Below are 20267 nucleotides of genomic sequence, written 5' to 3'. Positions count from 1 at the left end.
AGAACAGCAAAACTGAGACAAATAGGACCTATTAATTTGCTTTATTTCCTTTTTTTCATTTTTTGTTGTTGTTTTTGTGTTTTTGAGACAGGATTTCCCTGTAGCCCCAGCTGGCCTGGAACTCACTGTGTAAACCAGGCTGGTCTCAGTGTCACAGAGATCCACCTGCCTTTGCCTCCAGAGTGCTGGGATTAAGGCATGTGCCACCACACTGGGCTCTTTTAAATTTTAAAATTACATTTATTTATTTACTCTGTGTGTGTATGTGTGTGCACACATGTGTGTGTTTCGGGAGTTGGTTTTCCTTCTACCACGTGGGAGCCAAGGATTGAATTCAGTTTATCAGGCTTGGCAGCAAGTACCTGAGCTATCTCACCAGCCCTCTTTGTTTGGTCTTTGAAAGAAGACCTCACCGTATAGCCAAGACTGGCCTCAAACTCAGTCCTCCTGCTTTAGCCTCCTAAGTACTGGAATTACAAGTATGCACCACCATGCCTAGCTTTAATTTGGTTTCGTTTTTTCTTCTTTTTAATATAATACAATTTTGGTCTCTTAAAAAGACTTTATTTTTTATTGTTTTATTTTATTTTATGTGTATGAGTGTGTTGCCTGCATGCATGTAAGTGCACCCATGCCATGCATGTATGAGTGTATTGCCTGCCTGCATGTAAGTGTACCCATGCCATGCATTACCCTCAGAGGTCAGAAGAGGGCATTGGATTTCCTGGAACTGGAGTTGTGGATTGTTGTTAGCTGCCACATGGGTGCTGGGAACAGAACCCGGGTCCTCTGTAAGAACAGCTAGTGCTCTAAACCACTGAACCATCTCTCCAGCCTGGTTTCTTTCTTTATTCTAAGTATACTTTTTTATTTTGGAGACATCACTTCCTGTAGACCAGGCTAACTTTGAACTTACTGTGTAGCTAAGGATGGTCTTGAACTGTTGATCCTCTTGCCTCTACCTCCTGAGTGCTGTGGTTTCAGACATGCTTCACCATGCCAGTGTATATGGTGCTAGGGATTGAACCGAAGGCGTCATGCTTGCTAGGCAAACACTCTACCGACTGAGCTACGTCCTCAGTCCTCTAAGTATACTTTCTTTAATGTACATGAAAGGTGTTATTTGGCATCCCCCCACCCCATGCTCTAGCTGAAGTGGAGGTGTAACAGTGAAGCACTGAAGCCCAGACATGGGTCAGAGACAGCTGGCCCAGGTCACACTATCGTTAGAGTTTGAGCCGAAACTCCAAATCTCCTATATGTAAACCCAAGTCAGACTACCTGGGGCACCTCACACAGATCATCACTTTGCCCAAATTGTGCTATGTAACTCAGGGACACAAGATGGATCTCATTCACATTGTGTGGACGATGGAGAGATGGAGATGAGGCTTAAAGGGGCCAAGTCCGTGTAAAGGGTTGCACACCTGGAAATGAGTCTAGTGTGAATTCTCTTTAAAGCCCATACCATCTCCTGTGCATACTCTGCTGTTTTTGCCGCTAGACTGCTGGGTGTCTGTTGACACTAGGGCTTCATCCTATCAGTTTTTGTTTTTTGATTTTGTAGTCAGCCTTCTTGTTGTTCCCCAGCTAAAGGTGTGTCTTGTTCCCTCCCTGTTGTGGTAGCTGGGGAGATTTGCAGACTTACAGCAGGTCAAGAAAAAATAAGACGTACATTTGTAAGCCAGACTCAGGCTGCCAAGGGAGAGGGATATTCATCACCCGGACAGTGAAAGAAATCAAGCCAGGAGAGGATATGATCTGTCAGCTCTATATTTCAAAGGTACTTTGTCACTGTAATTATTTATTTATTGCCCAGAGCAGCCTCAGGGCTCTCGCTCCATGGCACAGAATGTGAAATGAAGTCAGTGGAGGGCAGCGGTGGGGATGAAGCCTGTCTTCTACCTTGGATTTTATCAGACCCAAGCCTCCTAACCAACATGTCTGGACCACAGTGTCCCTCATCTTTGCACTCTTTCCCATTGATCTGCTCTGACTAGGCTGACCCTTTTCCTCAGTGGATGAAAACTTGGTTTGTGGAGGCTCTACCTCATTTGAATCCTGGAGGATTCATAATAACCAGCTCCTCTCCCTGACTGGGGTCACAGATCACAGTGATGCAGGGAAGGATTCTTCTAGAAGTGTGGGTGAAGGGGAAGCATTGGCCTCCGTAGGAAAACATGTCCAGGGGACCCTTGCAGGAAGAGCTTTTGTAGAATTGCAACTATAATGCAGCCCTGGCTGGTGACCCTGTGTCCTGTCATGGAAGGACTTTTAATGTTACTTTGTTTAGTTGCTAAGACCTCTCTCTCTCTCTTTTTGAGTCAGGGTCTCCCTGTAGCAACAGCAGACCTGCAGCTCAGTATGTAGACCAGGCTGACCTCAATCTCACAGAGATCTGCTTATCTCTTCCTCCCAAGTACTGGGAGTAAAGGCATGCACCACTAGGCCTGACTACTAAGACTTCTTGGAGGTGGTTGCTTATGTCATCTGATAGTTCAGGAACCCATGGCATAGTGTGGTTTGGTGACCTCTCAAAGGTAACCAACCTGTTGAGTTACAGAACCTAAGTCTCTTTATCCTGCCCCCCACCCTGGTCAAGCTGCACTTTACACTTCTAGGCAGTGTTGGAGCTGACTCCCCAAGAATAAGAATGGGATGGGAGCTAGTTATCTTCAGGTGTGAATTTCTCCTCTGATGCTCGCACGTCTTCTTCTCTCCCAGCCCTTCATCATTGATGGGTTCAAGTTTGACCTGCGGATTTATGTGCTGGTGACATCCTGTGACCCTCTCAGGGTTTTTGTGTACAATGAAGGACTGGCCCGTTTTGCCACCACCTCTTATTCCCACCCCTGCACAGACAACCTGGTGAGCTGAGGGGACACACTTGCCTCCTCTGCCCCTTAGCATGGTCACATCCTCAGACACTGCAGAACTGGCTGTCATTGGATGAGCACTTAATGTCGTTCCACACTCCAGGATCTCATTTAACCCTCCAGGAGCCTTCCAAGAGAACGGTCATTAACCCCATCTTACAGATGAAGAGATTAAAACCCAGGGTATAAGGGGCTTGTCCAACATCACCCAGTTGGGAAGGGGTACATCTGGGACTTGTGGCTAGGTCTTCCTGACTCCCACCACCAGAACTACAGTTCAAAGGTGATCAAAGAGAAAAAGTTAGAGGTGAGCTTCTTTGTCACGCCCTCTTCTAGTCTCCCCAGGACTGCAGATAGAGCACCCCCATCCCCAGTCTTAGAATGGGTTTCTTATACTCCAGGCTGCAGGACACCCCTTCTTAGAAGCCTTCTTGGTTTGCTCTTTTAGGTATGCCTATAACTTCCCTTTCTTTTCCATCCCTTTGAGCCCCAGAGACTATGGAAGGTAGGGTTTGCAAAGAGAGGACCCAGGAGGCCCTGCACTTCAGTCTGACCGCAGTCTTGTGTCTCTCTCCCCAGGGTGATATCTGCATGCACCTGACTAATTATTCTATCAATAAGCACAGTTCAAACTTCATTCAAGATGCTCACTCTGGCAGCAAGAGGTAAGAGGGAAGCTTCACTTGTCTTTCTGGAATTCTTCCCAAACCCACTCAATCCCTGCCTATATTTCCATCTTGGGTCACATGGTCTCAGCAAGACTACTTTACCTCTCAGGCCAGAATAGACTTTCCATGTCAGTCCTGTGGGCTGTTAATCATTAAAGGGAGGCCATGCTGTAAACCCTAGGAGACTGGGAGGAGGAGAGATAAACACGAACTGTTTCCCCAGCAGAACACATACACACACCAAAACATACTTCGTTACTGTTGCCCTTCTGACATTTCCAGATCAACAGACTTTATTGATTGCTAGTCTGCCACGTGAGAAAGACTTGCCAGCTGTGGCTCCTTGGTCTGCAGTTCCCTGGGGTGTTGCTCCATTACAGATTCTCAACTGATGTGTCATGATGCCCTGGCATCACATGACCTTTGGCTAGATAGCCTTCAAATTGGGGGGAAATAAAGGATTCCTGAGGGCTTTTCTTTACAAGCAACTTTTCTACTCATGTGATTGTCTTGTCAGATCTCATTTGAGAGAAAGGTGGATCAAAGAGCATGAGTGTGACCAGGAGGGGAGGGAAAGGGGAACCTCAGGGTGCTGAGGCAGGTACAAGGTGCTGGGTACACTTTCATTGTTGACTTTTTACCACCACACTGTGGCAAAGGCATTGTCAGAGCACTCAGCAACTCAGGTGGTGAATGGTGTTAGGTGCCATCTTTATTTTACAGATGAAAAAACTGAGTCACTGAGAGATTAAGGTGCCTGAGGTCACACAGCTCTGAACACTGCAGTGGGCTAAGAAACTCTTTCCTCTGCACCAGCCTCAGAGTCTTATGGAAGCCAACAGCAAAGGGGCATGTGGCGTGTCAGCTAGTAGTTGAGCCTGCTTAGAAGGAGGGAATGTGGGGGCTGGAGAGATGGCTCAGCAGTTCAGAGAACTGATTGCTCTTACAGAGGACCTGAGTTTGATTCCCAGCATCCACATGGTGGCTAACAACCATCCATAACTCCAGTTCTAGGGGATCCAGTACCCTCTTCTGACCTCCACAGGCATTGCATGACACAAATGTACTTACATATATGCAGCCATAACACTTATACACATAAATGATAAATATATATTTATAAGTAAAAATATATAAAACAAGGGAATTTGTATGGCCAGAATATCACTCTTTCTCGTCTGTGTGTGTGTGTGTGTGTGTGTGTGTGTGTGTGTGCACGTGCACGTGCATGCATTTGTCTTTTGTAGCCCAGGCTTAGTCAGTCTTGCTGTGTAGTTAAAGATGATTTTGAACTCCTGATCTTCCTACCTCCACTTCTCAAAGTAGTTATTTATTTTTTTTTATTTTATGTGTTTGAATATTTTGCCTGCATGTATGTAAGTGCACCCGTGAATGTAATGTCCACAGAGGCCAGAAGAGGGCATTGAATCTCCTGGAACTGGGGTTACAGACAGTTGTTAACAGCCACGTGTGTGTTGGGAACTGAACCTAGGTCCTCTGGAAGAGCAGCCAGTGCTCTTAACCACTGAGCCATCTCCTTAGCCCTCCAAAGTGTTATTGAGACAAGTCTTACTACATAGCTGAGGCTGGCCTAGAACTCATTTTGAACCTCTGACTCCTAATCCTCCTGCCTTAGCTTCCAACCTCTGACTCCTAATCCTCCTGCCTTAGCTTCCAAGTGTTAAGATGGCAGATATATACCATGCCTAGCTTCAATTACCCCCTTTTTCAGAGGCTGTCAACCCTCATGTTACCTGAAGATCTCTCACTTCCTCTTCTCCCCACCCAGACTGCACTGGTATGTGTTCAGCATCTGTGCTGAGAGGCCTGGCATGTCATCTCCTCTCTGACACTTGTCATCTAAGTAAGCCTGGACTAGTTGCTTTGTCTTTCTGAGCCTCCGTTCCTGGGTCTTAGGTTGAGGACAGTGAAATACCCCGTCTTGTACTGCCAGCTTCACAGGCTCCCTGTGGCACTCAAGTGGTCTGTGTTGCAGCACAGTATTCTGGGTACTATTCATTTTCTTTAATCTAAGGGCTTTCATTTCCCTTCTTTTAAGAGAGGTAATATCATCTCCAGGTGTAGGGTGGTTGGTGCACAGTGGTGCTAGGTAATCTTAGCACTTGGGAGCTCAGAAGACATAGACAGGAGGATTATAAATTTCAGGCCAGCCTGGGCTACATAGTAAGACCCTGGAGACAGAGACACAGGGCTAGACCCAGGAGTTGGAGAGAGAGAGAGAGAGAGAGAGAGAGAGAGAGAGAGAGAGAGAGAGAGAGGAGAGAGAAAGAAAGAGAATATATTGATATTATAACAGGCCTCAGGCCCTCAGTCTCTGATGGACAGGGTACTTTGGCACAGCAGGACCAAGATAAGGGTATGGAGACTTCTAGTATTATTTTTCTCTCTGGCAATACTGGAGATTAAATCCAGGCAGGGCCTCACACATGCTAGACAAGTGCTCTACCTTGGACCTACACCTCCAGACCTCAAATACTGTCCTGCTGCCCGACTTCTCCCTCCCTCCGTAGCCCTCCTCCCAGCCCTCTGACTGCTCAGCTCTTCTCTGTACCATTGTACCATTATCTACCCCCAGGGCCTCCACCTTGGCCTCGCTTGGCCCGGCCTCTCTCCCCTAGAGGCCCATCTCTCCACAGCAAGTGTGCCAGAGAGAGCTTGCTTTTATAACAGAACCACTCCCACAATAAGCTCTTCAGCCATGCACGAATTAATCCACTTAAGAAGGCAGAGCCCTCCCAGAGGTTTTGTCTCTCAACGCGACAGCATTGGGGGCTGAGTTTCAACCACTCAAACTTGGGGGGACACGTTCAGTCCCCAGCATGAATGTGTTCTTCTCTTGCCAGGCAGTTTTCCCTTCTTCCTTCCTCTCCTTGCCTCTCCCTTTCTTTCTTCCTCTCCCTCCCTTTCTCATTTTTTGAGAGCCCTCCTCTCATCTTCTGAGACAGTTTCCTCATGCTGATTGTCCTACCTCCCCAAAGTTGGCATCTGAGGCCAAGGCAGACCCAGCCATCTCCTTATCTCCCATTGGGGTCCAAACTCAGTAGGAGCAGGGTTCCAGTCAGAGAGAAAGAGAAGACAGAAAAAATGCAAGCCTGGCAGGACTGGCTGAAACCAGCCATTTTCATCTTTAGCACACGCCTGGTATTAAAGTGAATTGAGTCACTACTGGGCATTATGAAATCACCTGGCAGAGTGTATCCATGGTGATGGGCTCTGAGTCATCAAGAATAGGTTAAGTTACATTTTGTAACGTGTTGTAAGAAATCAGGGAAGTGTGTAGTCTATTTCAAGAAAATTTATTTCCCAGTTAGGCAAATTGTGTGTGTGTGAGTGTGTGTGTGTGTGTGTGTGTGTGTGTGTGTGTGTGTATGTGTGTGTGTGTTTCCCCACTAGAATGGATTGACTTCCAGCTGCCTGGGAAATTCATTTATACTGAACATTTCATCCCCTGACAAAAGCTAATAGAGAAGGTGACTTCTGTGTCAAATGGCCTTTGCTTCTTTGTCCTTACATGAATGCATCCTTAGGGGTTTCACATGTATGTTGACTACCCAAATGGTCCTCTGGCTTCCTGTGACAGGTGGCAGTTTCTTTCTTTAAAAAATACTTTTTTGCCGGGCGTGGTGGCACATGCCTTTAATCCCAGTACTTGGGAGGCCAAATGCTAAATATTTTTATTTAATGTGTATGAGTATATTGCCTGCACATATGTAAATGCACCCATGTTGTACAAAGTCCACGGAGGACAGAAGAGGGCGTCAGATCCCCTGGAACTGGAGTTTACAGGTGATTGTTAGTCACCATGTAAGTGCTGGGAACCAAACTGGGGTTCTGTGCAAGAGCAGGCAGTGCTCTTAACCACTGAGCCATCTCTCCAGCCCCCAAAGGTGGCAGTTTTCTTGGTGTCTCCTCATTGCACAGAGTTTCACTTAGACAGCAGTCCCTTAGCAAAAGCTCATTGGCATGCTGGCCTGCTCCCATCTTTTTGATCCTTTACCCTGGGGTCCAGTGGGATGGTTTATTATTGCTGTTATTATTATCAAGTACATTTATTTATCTTGAGAGGGTACATACCATGGTGCCACGTGTGCATGTGGAAATTAGAGAACAGCTTGCAGGAATTGAGTCTTTCTTTCCACCCTGTGGATCCTGGAGCTCAAACTCAGGTCATCAGGCCTTGTAGCAACTTCTTTTACCTACCAAGCCATCTTGCCAGTCCTTGGGGTTTTTTTAAATTAATTAATTATTAAATATTTTATTTATTATTTTTATTTTATGTGTATGTGTGTATTGCCTGCATGTAGGGAAGTGCACCCATGTTGTGCAATGCCCGCAGAGGACAGAGAGACTGTTGGATCCCCTGGAACTGGAGTTATGGACAGTTGTTAGCTGCCATGTGGGTGCTGGGGCTCAAACCCAGGCCTTCTACAAGAACAGTCAGTGTTCTTAACTGCTGAGGCACCTCTCCAGTCCCCTTGTTTTGTTTTTTGAGACAAGGTCTCCCTGTGTAGCCAGACTGGATTTGAATTTATAATCTTCTTGCCTCTTTCTCCCAAATGCTGAGATTACAGGTATGTGCTACCATACCCAATGCCCAGTGAACTTACCAAAAAAATGATTTATTTTTATTTCGTGTATATGAGTGTTTTGCCTGCAAGTATGTAAGTACACTCATGCATTTAATGCCTTCCAAGGCCAGAGGAGGGTATCAGATCTCTTTGAACTGGAGTTACAGACACTTGTTAGCCATCATGTGGGCACTGGGAACTGAACCCTAGGTCCTTTGCAAAAGCAGCTGGTGCTCTTAACTGCTGAGCCATCACCGTCTCTCCAGTTCCCACCCCCTCCCCCCGTCCCAGTGAATATTTTGAGCTGCCAGGATGAGGCAGGTTTATTGTTTGATTCACTCTCCTCTCAGTCTTCCATTTCCCTTTAGCTCCTCTGTTTCCACTTTGCCTCTCTATGTGCTTGTGTGTGCACACGAGGGGTGAGTGTGCATTCCCACCACTGCCTCTTGGGTCTGTCAGATTTACCTACCTCTGCACTGCCTAGCTCAGAGCGAACTGGAACAGGGCTCAGATATTTTCTCATGGCCCTCTATGTCCCCTGTAGGATGGATATCCTCTGACTTTCTCTGTGATTGGGTGACCTCAGGCTACCCAGGACTGAGAGGATTTGTGGAATGTGGGGCTTTCTGTTCTAAAATTCAGACAACATAGTTTGCTTGAGACAGTTGGTAGTCCTATGTATGAAAATGCCTTGGGCCTGCCTTTCTTTGTGGGTAGCCCTAAAACACGATTTCTGTGTCCTTAGCGTCCCCAGAATTCCTTCAGATGACTGAAGGGTGACCAGGGTGTCAGTGTTCTTCATAGACTCCCCAAAATGTTTCGAAAGGTCACCAGAGGCTGAGAAATGATTGCTGCTGTAGTCAAACTGTGGTGTGTGTGTGTGTGTGTGTGTGTGTACGTGTGTGTGTGTTCACCCTTTGAGCTCTCCATCCAGATATCCTATCCAGGCCTTTCTTCAGCTCATGGATGTTTTCTAGAAAGTTCCTAGGCTGTTTTATGTGATTCTGTATCTATGCCCACTCTAAGGCTCTGAAGACCTGAGAAGTCTGGCCTTGTAACTCCTACAGGCCTCCCTCCCATGCCAACCCAGCCCCAGTGTCACCCTGGCTCCTGGCTGTTCATCCTCACTGACCCTCAAGCTTTATCTTCTCCTTAAGTTTTTGGTTTTCAGCATGCCGTGGCTTTGGATGGCAGAGGTACCTGCCCTGCCTCATAGTTTGTGGTGCCTATCCAGGAAACTCTCCACCTTCAACACATATATGAAGACACATGGCTATGATATGGAGCAGATATGGAGGGCCATCGAGGATGTCATCATCAAAACACTGATAGCAGCCCACCCAGTCATCAAGCACAACTACCACACCTGCTTTCCCAGCCACACACTCAACAGCGCCTGCTTTGAGATCCTGGGCTTTGACATCTTGTTGGATTGTAAACTCAAACCTTGGCTGTTGGAGGTAAGGCAGTTTGGGCAAAGGGTGTAAACCATTACTGGGGTTGGCCAGCTTCAGGAACTCTGTTCTCCTGCCTCACCTGGATTGTTTCAAATCATCTCCCCTGCCATTTCCTCTCCTGGTGCTTGCTCTTCATGGGGTTTCACTCTTAGCTGAGAAGTGGCCACCAGAGGGGGGTAGACAGCAAAGAATTAGAGTTCCTTGTGTCTTCCTGAGGTCCAGCCAGGCTTGTAATCATCCCCAGGCTGGGCACAGAGTGATTTTAAAGACAACTCTACTTTTTGTGTTTCCCACAAAGAGGCTATTCCTCTTCAAAGCTGGGTTGACAGTGATCAGTTTCAAATGGGAGCTGCCTTGTCCGACTCTCCGGACCTGACCTGAGCATTTCCAAGCACCAGCATCAGGGACTGGTGTCTGCTGTCACAGAGACTGGGGAAATCACTTAGTGAGTTCCCTGCCTCCCTCAGCCCCATGGAGGAGAAGAGGAAAAGATTTCAGAGTGGCTGCTTTTCTTCCTGATTAGTTTGGGCCTCCTTAGAGGACCAATCAAGCGTGCATGAGGAGCAGAGGATGTGAGAGAAGGCAGAGGGGCTCACCAGAAGTCAATGGCAGAGTCATACATTAGAGTGGAGAGCACAGTTGTTATTTTGTCTTCTCGGTTTTTTTTTTAAATTATTTTTATTTTATGTGTATGAGTGTATTGCTTGTGTATTATTGTCAGAAAAGGGCATCAGATCCCCTGGAACTAAAGTTATAGATGGTTGTTAGCCACCATGTGGGTGCTGGGAATTGAACCTGGCTCCCTTCCAAGAGCAATCAGTGCTCTTAACTGCAGAGCCTCTCTCCAGCCCCCATCCGACCCTTACTCTTCGGTGTGAGGGAGAGGGCTATTTGGAGGGCCTACCCTAAGAACAGAATGAGCCACCAGCAGCAAGCCTTCAAAAGCTGCTAGAAATGTACAAATATCATGTAACACCTCCAAACAATATGGACTTTTCTGTGGACAAGAACTAGTCCTCTCCATCAGCCCTGATCAGTCTCCAGAAAGAATCCCTCTGCTTCCAGCCTTTGAGTCTGCCCATGTCCTCTTTTTTCCTCCTCTCTCCTCCTCGGTCTCCTGTTGTCTCCTCTCGCTTTCCCTTCCCTCCCCTCCCCTCCTTTCCCCTCCTCTCTCCTCTCCTCCTTTCTTCCCTTCCCCTCCTCTCTTTTCCCCTCCTCCCCCTTCATTTACCTTCCCCTTTCCCTCCCTCCCTCCTTCCCTCCTTCCCTCCCTCCTTCCCTTCCTTCTTCCTTCCTTTGTTTTCATTTATCTGCTTGTTTGTTCATTTGCTTCTTTAAAAGAGAGTCCAACTTTGTAGCCTAGGCTGGCCTGGAACTTACTGTGTTGTCCAGGTTGGCCTCACATTTGTGGCAGTCTTCTTGCCCTCAGCCTCCTTACAGGCGTGAGCCACTGTCCCTAGCTAAACTTGTGCCTTTGGACCTCTTCCTCCCATCCTAATCTGGAATCATGATATCTGTGAGAGAACACACACTCATCAGACAGGGGAAACTGCTTTTGAGGGGAAAGGACTGAGGTTAAAAAGCTGATTATGCTAGACTAGAAGGAGTTCCTCTTCTTGCTTTTCTCACCGTGGCTCCCTTCCATCAGTTTGGTAACTAGGACCTGAGGTGGGCCTAGGCTGCACCTGGATGCCACATCTTGGCCTCACCTCTGCTTGCAGCACTGGTCAGCCCCATCCCCAACTACTCTCTTCTCCTCACAGGTCAACCATTCTCCAAGCTTCTCCACTGACTCCAAGTTGGATAAGGAGGTGAAAGACAGTCTGCTGTATGACGTGTTAGTCCTAATCAATTTGGGAAACTGTGACAAAAAGAAAGTCTTGGAGGAAGAGAGACAGCGGGGGCAGTTCCTGCAGCAGTGCCCTTCCCGGGAGATCAGGTAGAACAGAACCCTTGGCCCCAGGGGCTCTATCTTCTGAGAGGATGGCTTGTGCCAGGCCCACTTGTGACTGACAGTCTGCTAATTCTGTGGCCCTTTTTGTCACTTCCTTGAGCCTTGGGAATCTTTCTGTGAAATGGAAGTTATTATATAAGATATTAGGGAGATAAAATTAGATCATTCACACAAAGTCTTACCATACTGACTGGCACCATAATTGATTAGAAATTATTAAGATTATTGACCTTTGGGCCAGCAAGATGGCTTAGTAGGTAAAAGCACTTGCTGCCAAGTCTGATGATCCACTTGTGACTGACAGTCTGCTAATTCTGTGGCCCTTTTTGTCACTTCCTTGAGCCTTGGGAATCTTTCTGTGAAATGGAAGTTATTATATAAGATATTAGGGAGATAAAATTAGATCATTCACACAAAGTCTTACCATACTGACTGGCACCATAATTGGTTAGAAATTATTAAGATTATTGACCTTTGGGCCAGCAAGATGGCTTAGCAGGTAAAAGCACTTGCTGCCAAGTCTGATGACCTGAGTTGGATCCTAGAGGTACTCTTTCCCAATGAGCTATCTTTCCAGCCCAGCCCTTGGCTGTTTTTTTGGGGGGAGTGTTGTTTATTTGTTCTTTTTGTGTACTCTTTCCCAATGAGCTATCTTTCCAGCCCAGCCCTTGGCTGTTTTTTGGGGGGAGTGTTGTTTATTTGTTCTTTTTGTTTGTTTGTTTGTTGAGACAGGATATAGTATACCTCAGGCTGACCTTGGACTTCTAATCTTCCTGCCTCAGCCTCCCAAGTACTGGGATTACAGGTATGCACCACCATGCCCAACAAGGTGGATCACTGCTGACAAATGATAATCCTATATAGAAAATGAGTCTGTGATTGTAGAATATAGCAATTTGGACAGTTTTATTGTGAATATTTCCTTGTTCCTGGATGGAGATTAAGATGTATACGTTTATTTATATGAAATAAATTGATTAATGTGAAAGTTTAGGAATTATCAATAAAAAAACCAAAATCATTCTTCTGTTTTTTCTGAGAAGCAAGCTGTCAGTTCTGTCCTGTCCTGTGCTGACAGGAATTGGTTTTTCCTGCTCCCCAAGGGGCAACATTTGCCCTGGAGTTAGAGTCTTCATTCTGTAGAATGATTCTAGTGTCAGAAGATCCTGAAGGGTTGGAGAGATGGCTCAGCAATTAAGAGGACTGGCTGTTCTTGCAGAGGACCTGGGTTCCATTCCCAGCACCCACATGGTGCTAACAACTGTCTATAATTTCAATTCCAGGCAATCTGACACCCTCTTCTGGCCCATGGAGGTATTGCATGACATGGATGCACTTACATACATTTAGGCAAAACACTCATACACATAAAAATAAAAATAAATAAACAACCAGAAAGAAGACCCTGAGCCTAGTCAAAGAGGTGATATGCTGTTTTTCAAATTCCACCAAGAAACCCACGGTCACCCCACCCCACCTGCAGGAGCAGATCCAGGTTAATCCCTTTGGACCGAGCCTCCGGACCTGGGGCAATACCTGCCCTTATGTTCCATGGCTCTGTTTTCCCCAGGCACCTTCTCATGTAATGCCTGCTCTATAAGCTGGGCAGAAGGAAGGCAGAATGGGGTGCTATGTGGTCCTGTGCTAGAAGCCAAGGGCTCCACAACTCCAGAAGGGAAATTGACTTGGACAAGCTCAGTTAGCTGGTGACAGCTCTGAACCCAGGGTCTAGCGCATCTGCTATCTGGGATTCTTGTGCTGACAGTGCTGCTGTCCGTGACTTCCTCAGGCAGAAGCATGCAACCATCACACTGAAGTCTCTTCTGCATTGTTTGGCCTGGACAGCTCAGTGGCTCTTGGTTTCCCTGTAGTAAAAGGGGCTTGTCTTGCCTCCCTACCTGAGCTCTACTTCCCTAGGGGGCTGTGAGGAAGAATGGGATCATCACAGCTCATAAAGACTCATTAAGTTCATCCAAGAAGTCCTCAAATTTAGCAAAATACAAGTTGCTATTCTCCAGAGAAGGGTAATAAGGGCAGAGAATGAGAATGTGGCGACAGTCTGCCTAGTCAGACTACACCAAGGGGGAAATGGGTTTTACTTGTAATGTGAGGGAATTTGGTTGAGCTGTCAAAAAAATTCTTCTAACCAGCTCCTTAGTGCTTTGTGACATTGGCTGTCCCAGGAGGGCTAGAATCTCCTTTCAGAAACATTCTTGCTTTCATTTAGCAAATACTAATCCACCATAATTCTATGCAAGGCCATAGAAGATACCCAGCTTGGACATGTTCCTTTCAAGAAAACATAATGTAGCCTTGTATTCTGTTTCCCAACAGGATGGAGGAAGTCAAGGGTTTCCAGGCAGTGTGGTTACAGAAAACTGAGAAATATGAGAAGGAAAATTGTGGAGGGTTCCGACTGATTTATCCTGGTCTGAATTTGGAGAAGTATGAGAAGTTTTTCCAGGACAGTAGCTCCCTCTTCCAGAATACTGTTGCTTCCAGAGCACGGGAGCTGTATACCCGGTAGGAAGGTTCCTTCCAGGCCTGAGGTGGGCAGGGTATCCTGGGGTTGTGCTTGACCCACTTGTGTGGATGGCCTAAGATGGCAGGGAGAATTTCTATGCCTCAGTTCCCACAAAGACCAAGAACTGGAAAATTCCATAATATAGCATGTCATTAAATAGCTAAGCAGCTGTTTCTAGAGACTCACTCATGAGATAGATGCCCCTCCCCATCTCCTCAGAGGTATATTATATATTCAGGCCGGTTTTAAATCCAAGATCTAGAAGAGAGTCATCCTATTAAGGCCCAGTCCCCAACAAGCACCTCATTTATGTGAGGGGAAGTCAGAGCAGAAAGGGGTCACATAGCAAATGACAGGACTAGAACACTTCCACCTCCTGACTCATGAGACCAAGTGATTTCAGTATGGTATTCCACCTTTGGTTCACTCCCAGGATCCACTGACCAGAGAGCCCAGCATATAAAGTGGTCCAACATGGGAGCCCCTGGCCTTAGGCCCCTAACCAGATCCTCTTCCCAGCACCTGCTGTGAATGAGGGCTGGCCTACTAGGAATGGGAGTACAGTGAAGTAAGAAGTAGCCCGCTTTCACTAGCATCTGTCTTTGAGAGGATGCTATTCTTCAGACTGGGGATAGCTGGAGGGATGGCTGTTCTCTCCCCACTCTGCTCCTTGGTCTTCAGTTACTTATTCATGGGGGAGGATGGGGCAGTCAGTCTCTCCATTCTTTTTTTTTTTTTAAATACCCTAGCTGTCCTGGAACTTGCTATGTAGACCAAGCTGGCTTTGAACTCACAGAGATCCACCTGCCTCTGCCTCCTGAGTGCTGGGACAGTCTCTTTATTCTGTCTTATCTATCTCCTGAGGTGAATGCCTGTACTGATAGCTCATGATACTCATTTATTCCTCAATGGGCAGGCAACTGATCCAGGACCTGAGGCAGAAACAGGAGAAAAAATCCTTCCACACAAAAGAGAAGAAGGTGGAGATACAGGGCGAGTCTGCTGGCCAGCAGATGAGAGGCAGGAATGTGAGGAGCTGGCAACAGAGACAACAGCAGAAATGCAAGATTGGCACCTGTGTCCCCAAACAAGTAAACTCAGATGGGCGGGGAGTGGGTATGCCCACTACATTGCCCCAGCTTGGGCCCATCCGTGGGAGGGTTCCATGGAGGCCTCTACTCCGAGCTCAGACCCAATGATGGGCTGCCCAAGGGGCTGGACCACAGGAAAAGGATCTAGAAAACATACTGAGCCTGGCATTCATGAGAGGATCCCTTCATCCTGGCAGTAGAGCATGTGCACTGACTGGTCCATCTTTCTGGCCTCCAGGAGTGAGAGCAGCCTGTGTTGGGAGGCTAAGCTTGAACACGTATAGGGAATGGGCTTCACAACAACACAGGCACCCCTTCAACAGGCCACTGGGAAGCTCTGCTGGGAAACATGACCCTCAGAACACTACCTGGGGGTAACCAACCACTACTCACTCTCTATACAGGGTTGCCCACCCTCCAGGTGGCCACTATCTAAGTTGTCCTGGGATCTGGGTCTTTAGCATCTACCTTGTGTTCTCTTCTCCCTCAGTGGGAAGACACAGATGACCCAATACATCTCCTTTATCTTTTTTCAATTTTTAAAAATTTTTTTGAGAGAGTCTGGCCTTGAACTTACTACGTAGGCCAGGCTGGCCTCAAACTCACAAAGATCCTGCCTCTGCCTCCCAGTGCTGGGATTAAAGGCGTGCACTGCCACACCCAACTCTTTTTTTGTTTTTTCAAAGATCAATTTCATGTAGCACAGACTGACCTCAAACTTGTTATGTAGCCCAAGATAACCTAGAACTTCTGATCCTCCTGCCTCCACCTCTTGGGTGCTGAGATTTATAGGCATATGCCAAAATGCCTTGTTTATGCAGTACTGGGGATTGAACCCAGGCCTCCTGCATGCTAGGCTACTAATTGAACTACATCTCTAGACCCACTTTGAAACAATGTCTTCTCACTATGGAGCCCTGTTGGCTGGCTTGGAATTCACCATGTAGACCACACTGGCCTCTAACTCGTGATAATCCTGCTTCTGTCACCTGGGTGTTGGGATTGCAGGAGGGTGCCACCATGCTCAGTTCTCTCTTTATCTTGAAGACTAGCCGCAAAGACAAGATCAGAGGTGTGTTTGGGAGTATTTTAATCTTCATTATGGTCACAGACTCTTTGAGGACTGATAAAAATTGGAATATCTTGCCATGAAGTATACAATGTACCATTTAAAATCTCAGCTCCAAGTGGCAAAAGACCCTGCATCCCCCAAACTATCCATGAGCTCTCTATGGGTTCGGAAGCCTAAACCTCCAGATATTAGAAAGACCTTGATGCTGGTTGCTTCCTTCTCACCTCCTTCGCACCTACCCTATGGAGCCCTGTTGGCTGGCTCAGATGAATCTGGTAGTGGAGGGAGCTGAGCTCCGACCAACTGTGTTTGGTTTCCTCCTCCCCAGTTTTATCATCCAGTGGCATTAGTGTCCTGCACACCTGACTTGCTCTTGAGTGTTAGAAGCACAAACAAAAGTGAAATGGACAGTGACTTCAACCAGGAGACCACCAAGAAGGAGGATGGCCCTGCTCCTTGCAAGCCTGTGTCTGCAAGGCACTACAACTATGTCCCTGACCTGAAGAGTTCAAATCTCAACTGCTTTAGGATGGAGCCTCGTAAGTCTGTTTCCAAAATCAAGGAAGTCAAGTCGGGCTTTGCCCTGAACATATACAGCAGCACCCAGGTAAGCAGAGGCTGAGCTCTGGGTGGGAACAGGAGGAGTCTTGCTTTCTAACTTGTGGCTCTTTGAGTACCCACTGACCTTCCCTGAGTCTCGGTTGTGGGAACTCACTCCCTGAGTTCCTCACTTGTGAAGCCCAAACAGTGGGAGGGTATCCTGACTGGGAGGGTGGGCCCGGATGGCTTTTAGGTCTGTCCTACACATATCTTCCCGGGCAGGCTACTATTCAGACTAGTTTCTTCCAGTCCTATGATCACTAATCTCAAGGTTTAAACTGTACCATTTCTCCTCTTCTGGCTCCAGAAGCTAGACGTCTGAAACTGAGGTGTGGACAGGGCCAGGTTCCATTGGAAGTCTCTAGAGAGAAGATCCTTCTTTGCTTCTTGTTATTTATGGCAGTCCTTAATTTGTGACAACGTAACTCTCTGCCTGTGTTGTCACATGACCTTTTCCCTGTTTCTCCACTATATACTTCTATATGACCTTTGTTTTCTGACACAGGGTCTCACTGTGTAGCCCAGGCTGGCCTCATATACCACCCACCCCCGCCTTCATCTCCTAAGTGCTTGGGTTCCAGGCACCCTTAACCCCTGTCCTACATGCCCTTTTTCTAAGACCCTGGTCACTGAATTTAGGGCCCACCCTAATCCAGTATGACCTCATGTAACTCAGGCTACATTCTGATCCAGGTGGACATGCATTTCACCCAAACAGAATTTCCCAAGCTCCACTGATGTATGGACACCTTTGGAAGGGAAGCAAACATTCATAGACTCTCACTATCAAGTTCTTTTAATGAGGTACACATAGTGACACACCTGTTAGTCCCAGCTATCCTGAAGGCTGAGGCAGAAGGATTGCTTGTACTCTAGAATTCATGGCCAGTCTGTCCCATCTTAAAAAACATATTAAAAAGTATGTGTCTTGTGTGTCTGTGTGTGTGTACTGTGTGTGTTTACAAACACAGCAGTCAACCTTCCATGTCCACAGATTCTGCATCCTCAGATTCAATCATACACTGACAAAAAAAAATCCTGTAGAAAATTGTGTCTTTATTCAACATACAGACTTACTTACTTACTTTATTATTTATTTATTTGTTTGTTTGTTTGTTTGTTTATACACAGGGTCTCTCTGTAGCCCCAGCTGGTCTAGAATTCGCTGTGTAGACCAGGCTGGCCTCCATCTCACAGAGATAAGCCTGCCTCTGCCTTCCCAGTGCTGAAACTAAAGGTATGTGCCTCTGCACCCGGCTCAACTTAATTTTTAAAAATGTGTATGCACGTTTATATATTTGTTTATGGGGAGGGTGCACATGTGTGTGTATGTGTGTGGAGGCCAGGTGCCAGCCTTGGGTATCAATCAGGTGCCATCCACATTGTTTTTTTTTTTTTTTTTAAATAGACTCTCACTGGCTTGGAGCTCACATGCATTCTAAGGTTCAAATTCTGGTCCTCATGCCTGTAAAGCAAGCACTTTAACAATCAAGCTATCGCCCCAGCCCCAGGCTTACTTTTGCAGTGCTTGGGATTGAACCCAGGGCCTTGAGCATGTTTGTCATTGAGCTATAGCCCAAGTCTTTGCTTTTGAGATGGTGTCTTGCTGTGGCTCTGTCTGGCCTTGAACTCGCTATGTAACTCAGGCTGACTTTGCACTCAGGATCCTCCTGTGTCTGTGTCCTGCTAAAATCATAAGCACATGCCACCATTCCCAGCATCAACATATATACAGACTTTTTGTGGACACCATTCCCTAAATAATATAGTATAGCAACTATTTCTGTACTGTTTCCATTGTGTTTGGCATTATGAGCCATCTAGAGATTATTTAAAGTATACAGGAAGCAGGAATGGTGGGGCACACCTGTAATCCCAGCACTTGGGAGGTGGAGCCAGGAGGATCGGTAGTTTAGTCATCCTTGGCTATGTAGAGATCAGTCGGGGCTCCATGAGTCCTTTTTTCAAAAAATGAAACAAGTGCTGGAGAGTTGGCTCAGTGGCTAAAAACCACTGGCTGCTCTTGCAGAGGACCTGGGTACAGTTCCTAGAACCCACATGGCAGCTAACAACCATCCCAGTAACTCCAGTTCCAGGGGATCTGGATCCCCTTTCTGACCTCTGTGGGAATTATACATATGTGGTGCACTTACATATATGCAGGCAAAATACTCATACATAAAAAATTTAAATTTATTAAAAATAAATAAAATAAAATAAAACAACAATGAAGAATAAGAAGTATACAGACAGAGACACAGAGGTTGCGTGTGAATACGGCTCCATTTTATATAAAGGATTTGATCACCCTTGGAGTGGGGTAGGAGTATCCTGGAGCCAGTTCCCGTTAGACACAGAAGGACAACTCACTTGCAGATCTACAACTTTGGTACCAAGACAAAAGAAACAGCAACAGTGGAATATTTAGAGAGAGAATACAGCCATTGGTTTTTCTATTTTTAAAAAATTTTAGTCTTATTTTATTTTTTTTATGTGTATAAGTATATTGCCTGCATGTATGTGAGTGCACCCATGTCGTGCAATGCCGCGGAGGTCAGAAGAGGGCTTCGGATTCCCCTGGAACTGGAGTTAAGGATGGTTTGTAGCCATCATGTGGTTGCTGGGAATCGAACCTGGGCAGTCAGTGCTCTTAACCACTGAGCCATCTCGCCAGCTCTCTAAATAGTCTTTTTTAGACATTTTGTGTGTGTGTGTGTAGGCATGGGAGTACAAGTGTACCATGGCACATGCATGGAGATCAGAGGACAACTTATAGGAGTTGGTTTTCTCTTTCCACCTTGTGGGTCCTGAGGATTGAACTCAGGTTGTTGGGCTTGGCAACAAGCACTCTTACTTGCTGAGTCATCTCACTGGCTCTGATTTTCCACTTTTTTCGAAACAAAATATGCACATGACATGGTTCCTACTGCTCTGCTGCAAGTCCCTTTGTGCTGACAACTCCTAGGCCCACCAAAGGCCAAGTGAAACTGTTACTCCTGGAAAAGTGTCACCTTTGTGGGACTTTCCTTAGTTCAAATTCAGTAGGGAGTAGTGCAATATTTTTTTCAAAAATTTTTGCCATAGGGACTGGAGAGAAGGCTTAGCATTTAAGAGGACTGGCTGCTCTTGTAGAAGACCCAAGTTCGACTCCTAGTACCCATATGGTAGCTAACAACCGTCCATAACTCCAGTTCCACGGGATCTGATGCCCTCTTCTGACTTCTGTGGGCATTGCATGACACAGATGTGCTTACATACATGCAGGCAATACACTCATACACATAAAATAACTATAATAAAATATTTACATTTTTTCCCATAGCCTGCAGTAAGAAATCCATTTATTTTAGAATCCATCATGAATACACACAACTGAGGACAAGGTTTCTAGACTAATGCTTAGCTGTGCTACATATGGAGACTCATTTGATATTTT

General features: G+C 46.4%; 1 protein-coding gene across 1 annotated transcript in view; it reads left to right on the top strand.

Annotated features, from left to right (window-relative positions):
• Nucleotides 1-20267, top strand: part of Ttll6 (tubulin tyrosine ligase like 6) — a 32304-nt gene that overhangs the window by 2397 nt on the left and 9640 nt on the right. Inside the window, exons 4-11 of the mRNA XM_017799419.1 lie at nt 1627-1783; nt 2725-2868; nt 3456-3541; nt 9368-9593; nt 11354-11529; nt 13879-14067; nt 14985-15159; nt 16560-16838. Of these exons, the coding sequence (XP_017654908.1) occupies nt 1627-1783; nt 2725-2868; nt 3456-3541; nt 9368-9593; nt 11354-11529; nt 13879-14067; nt 14985-15159; nt 16560-16838 (1432 nt within the window). The remainder of the gene's footprint in view (nt 1-1626; nt 1784-2724; nt 2869-3455; nt 3542-9367; nt 9594-11353; nt 11530-13878; nt 14068-14984; nt 15160-16559; nt 16839-20267) is intronic.

This window comes from Nannospalax galili, unplaced genomic scaffold (genome assembly GCF_000622305.1).
Source record: "Nannospalax galili isolate Female #2095 unplaced genomic scaffold, S.galili_v1.0 scaffold95, whole genome shotgun sequence".
NCBI lineage: Eukaryota > Metazoa > Chordata > Mammalia > Rodentia > Spalacidae > Nannospalax > Nannospalax galili.
This window is presented reverse-complemented; position numbering and strand designations above follow the sequence as displayed.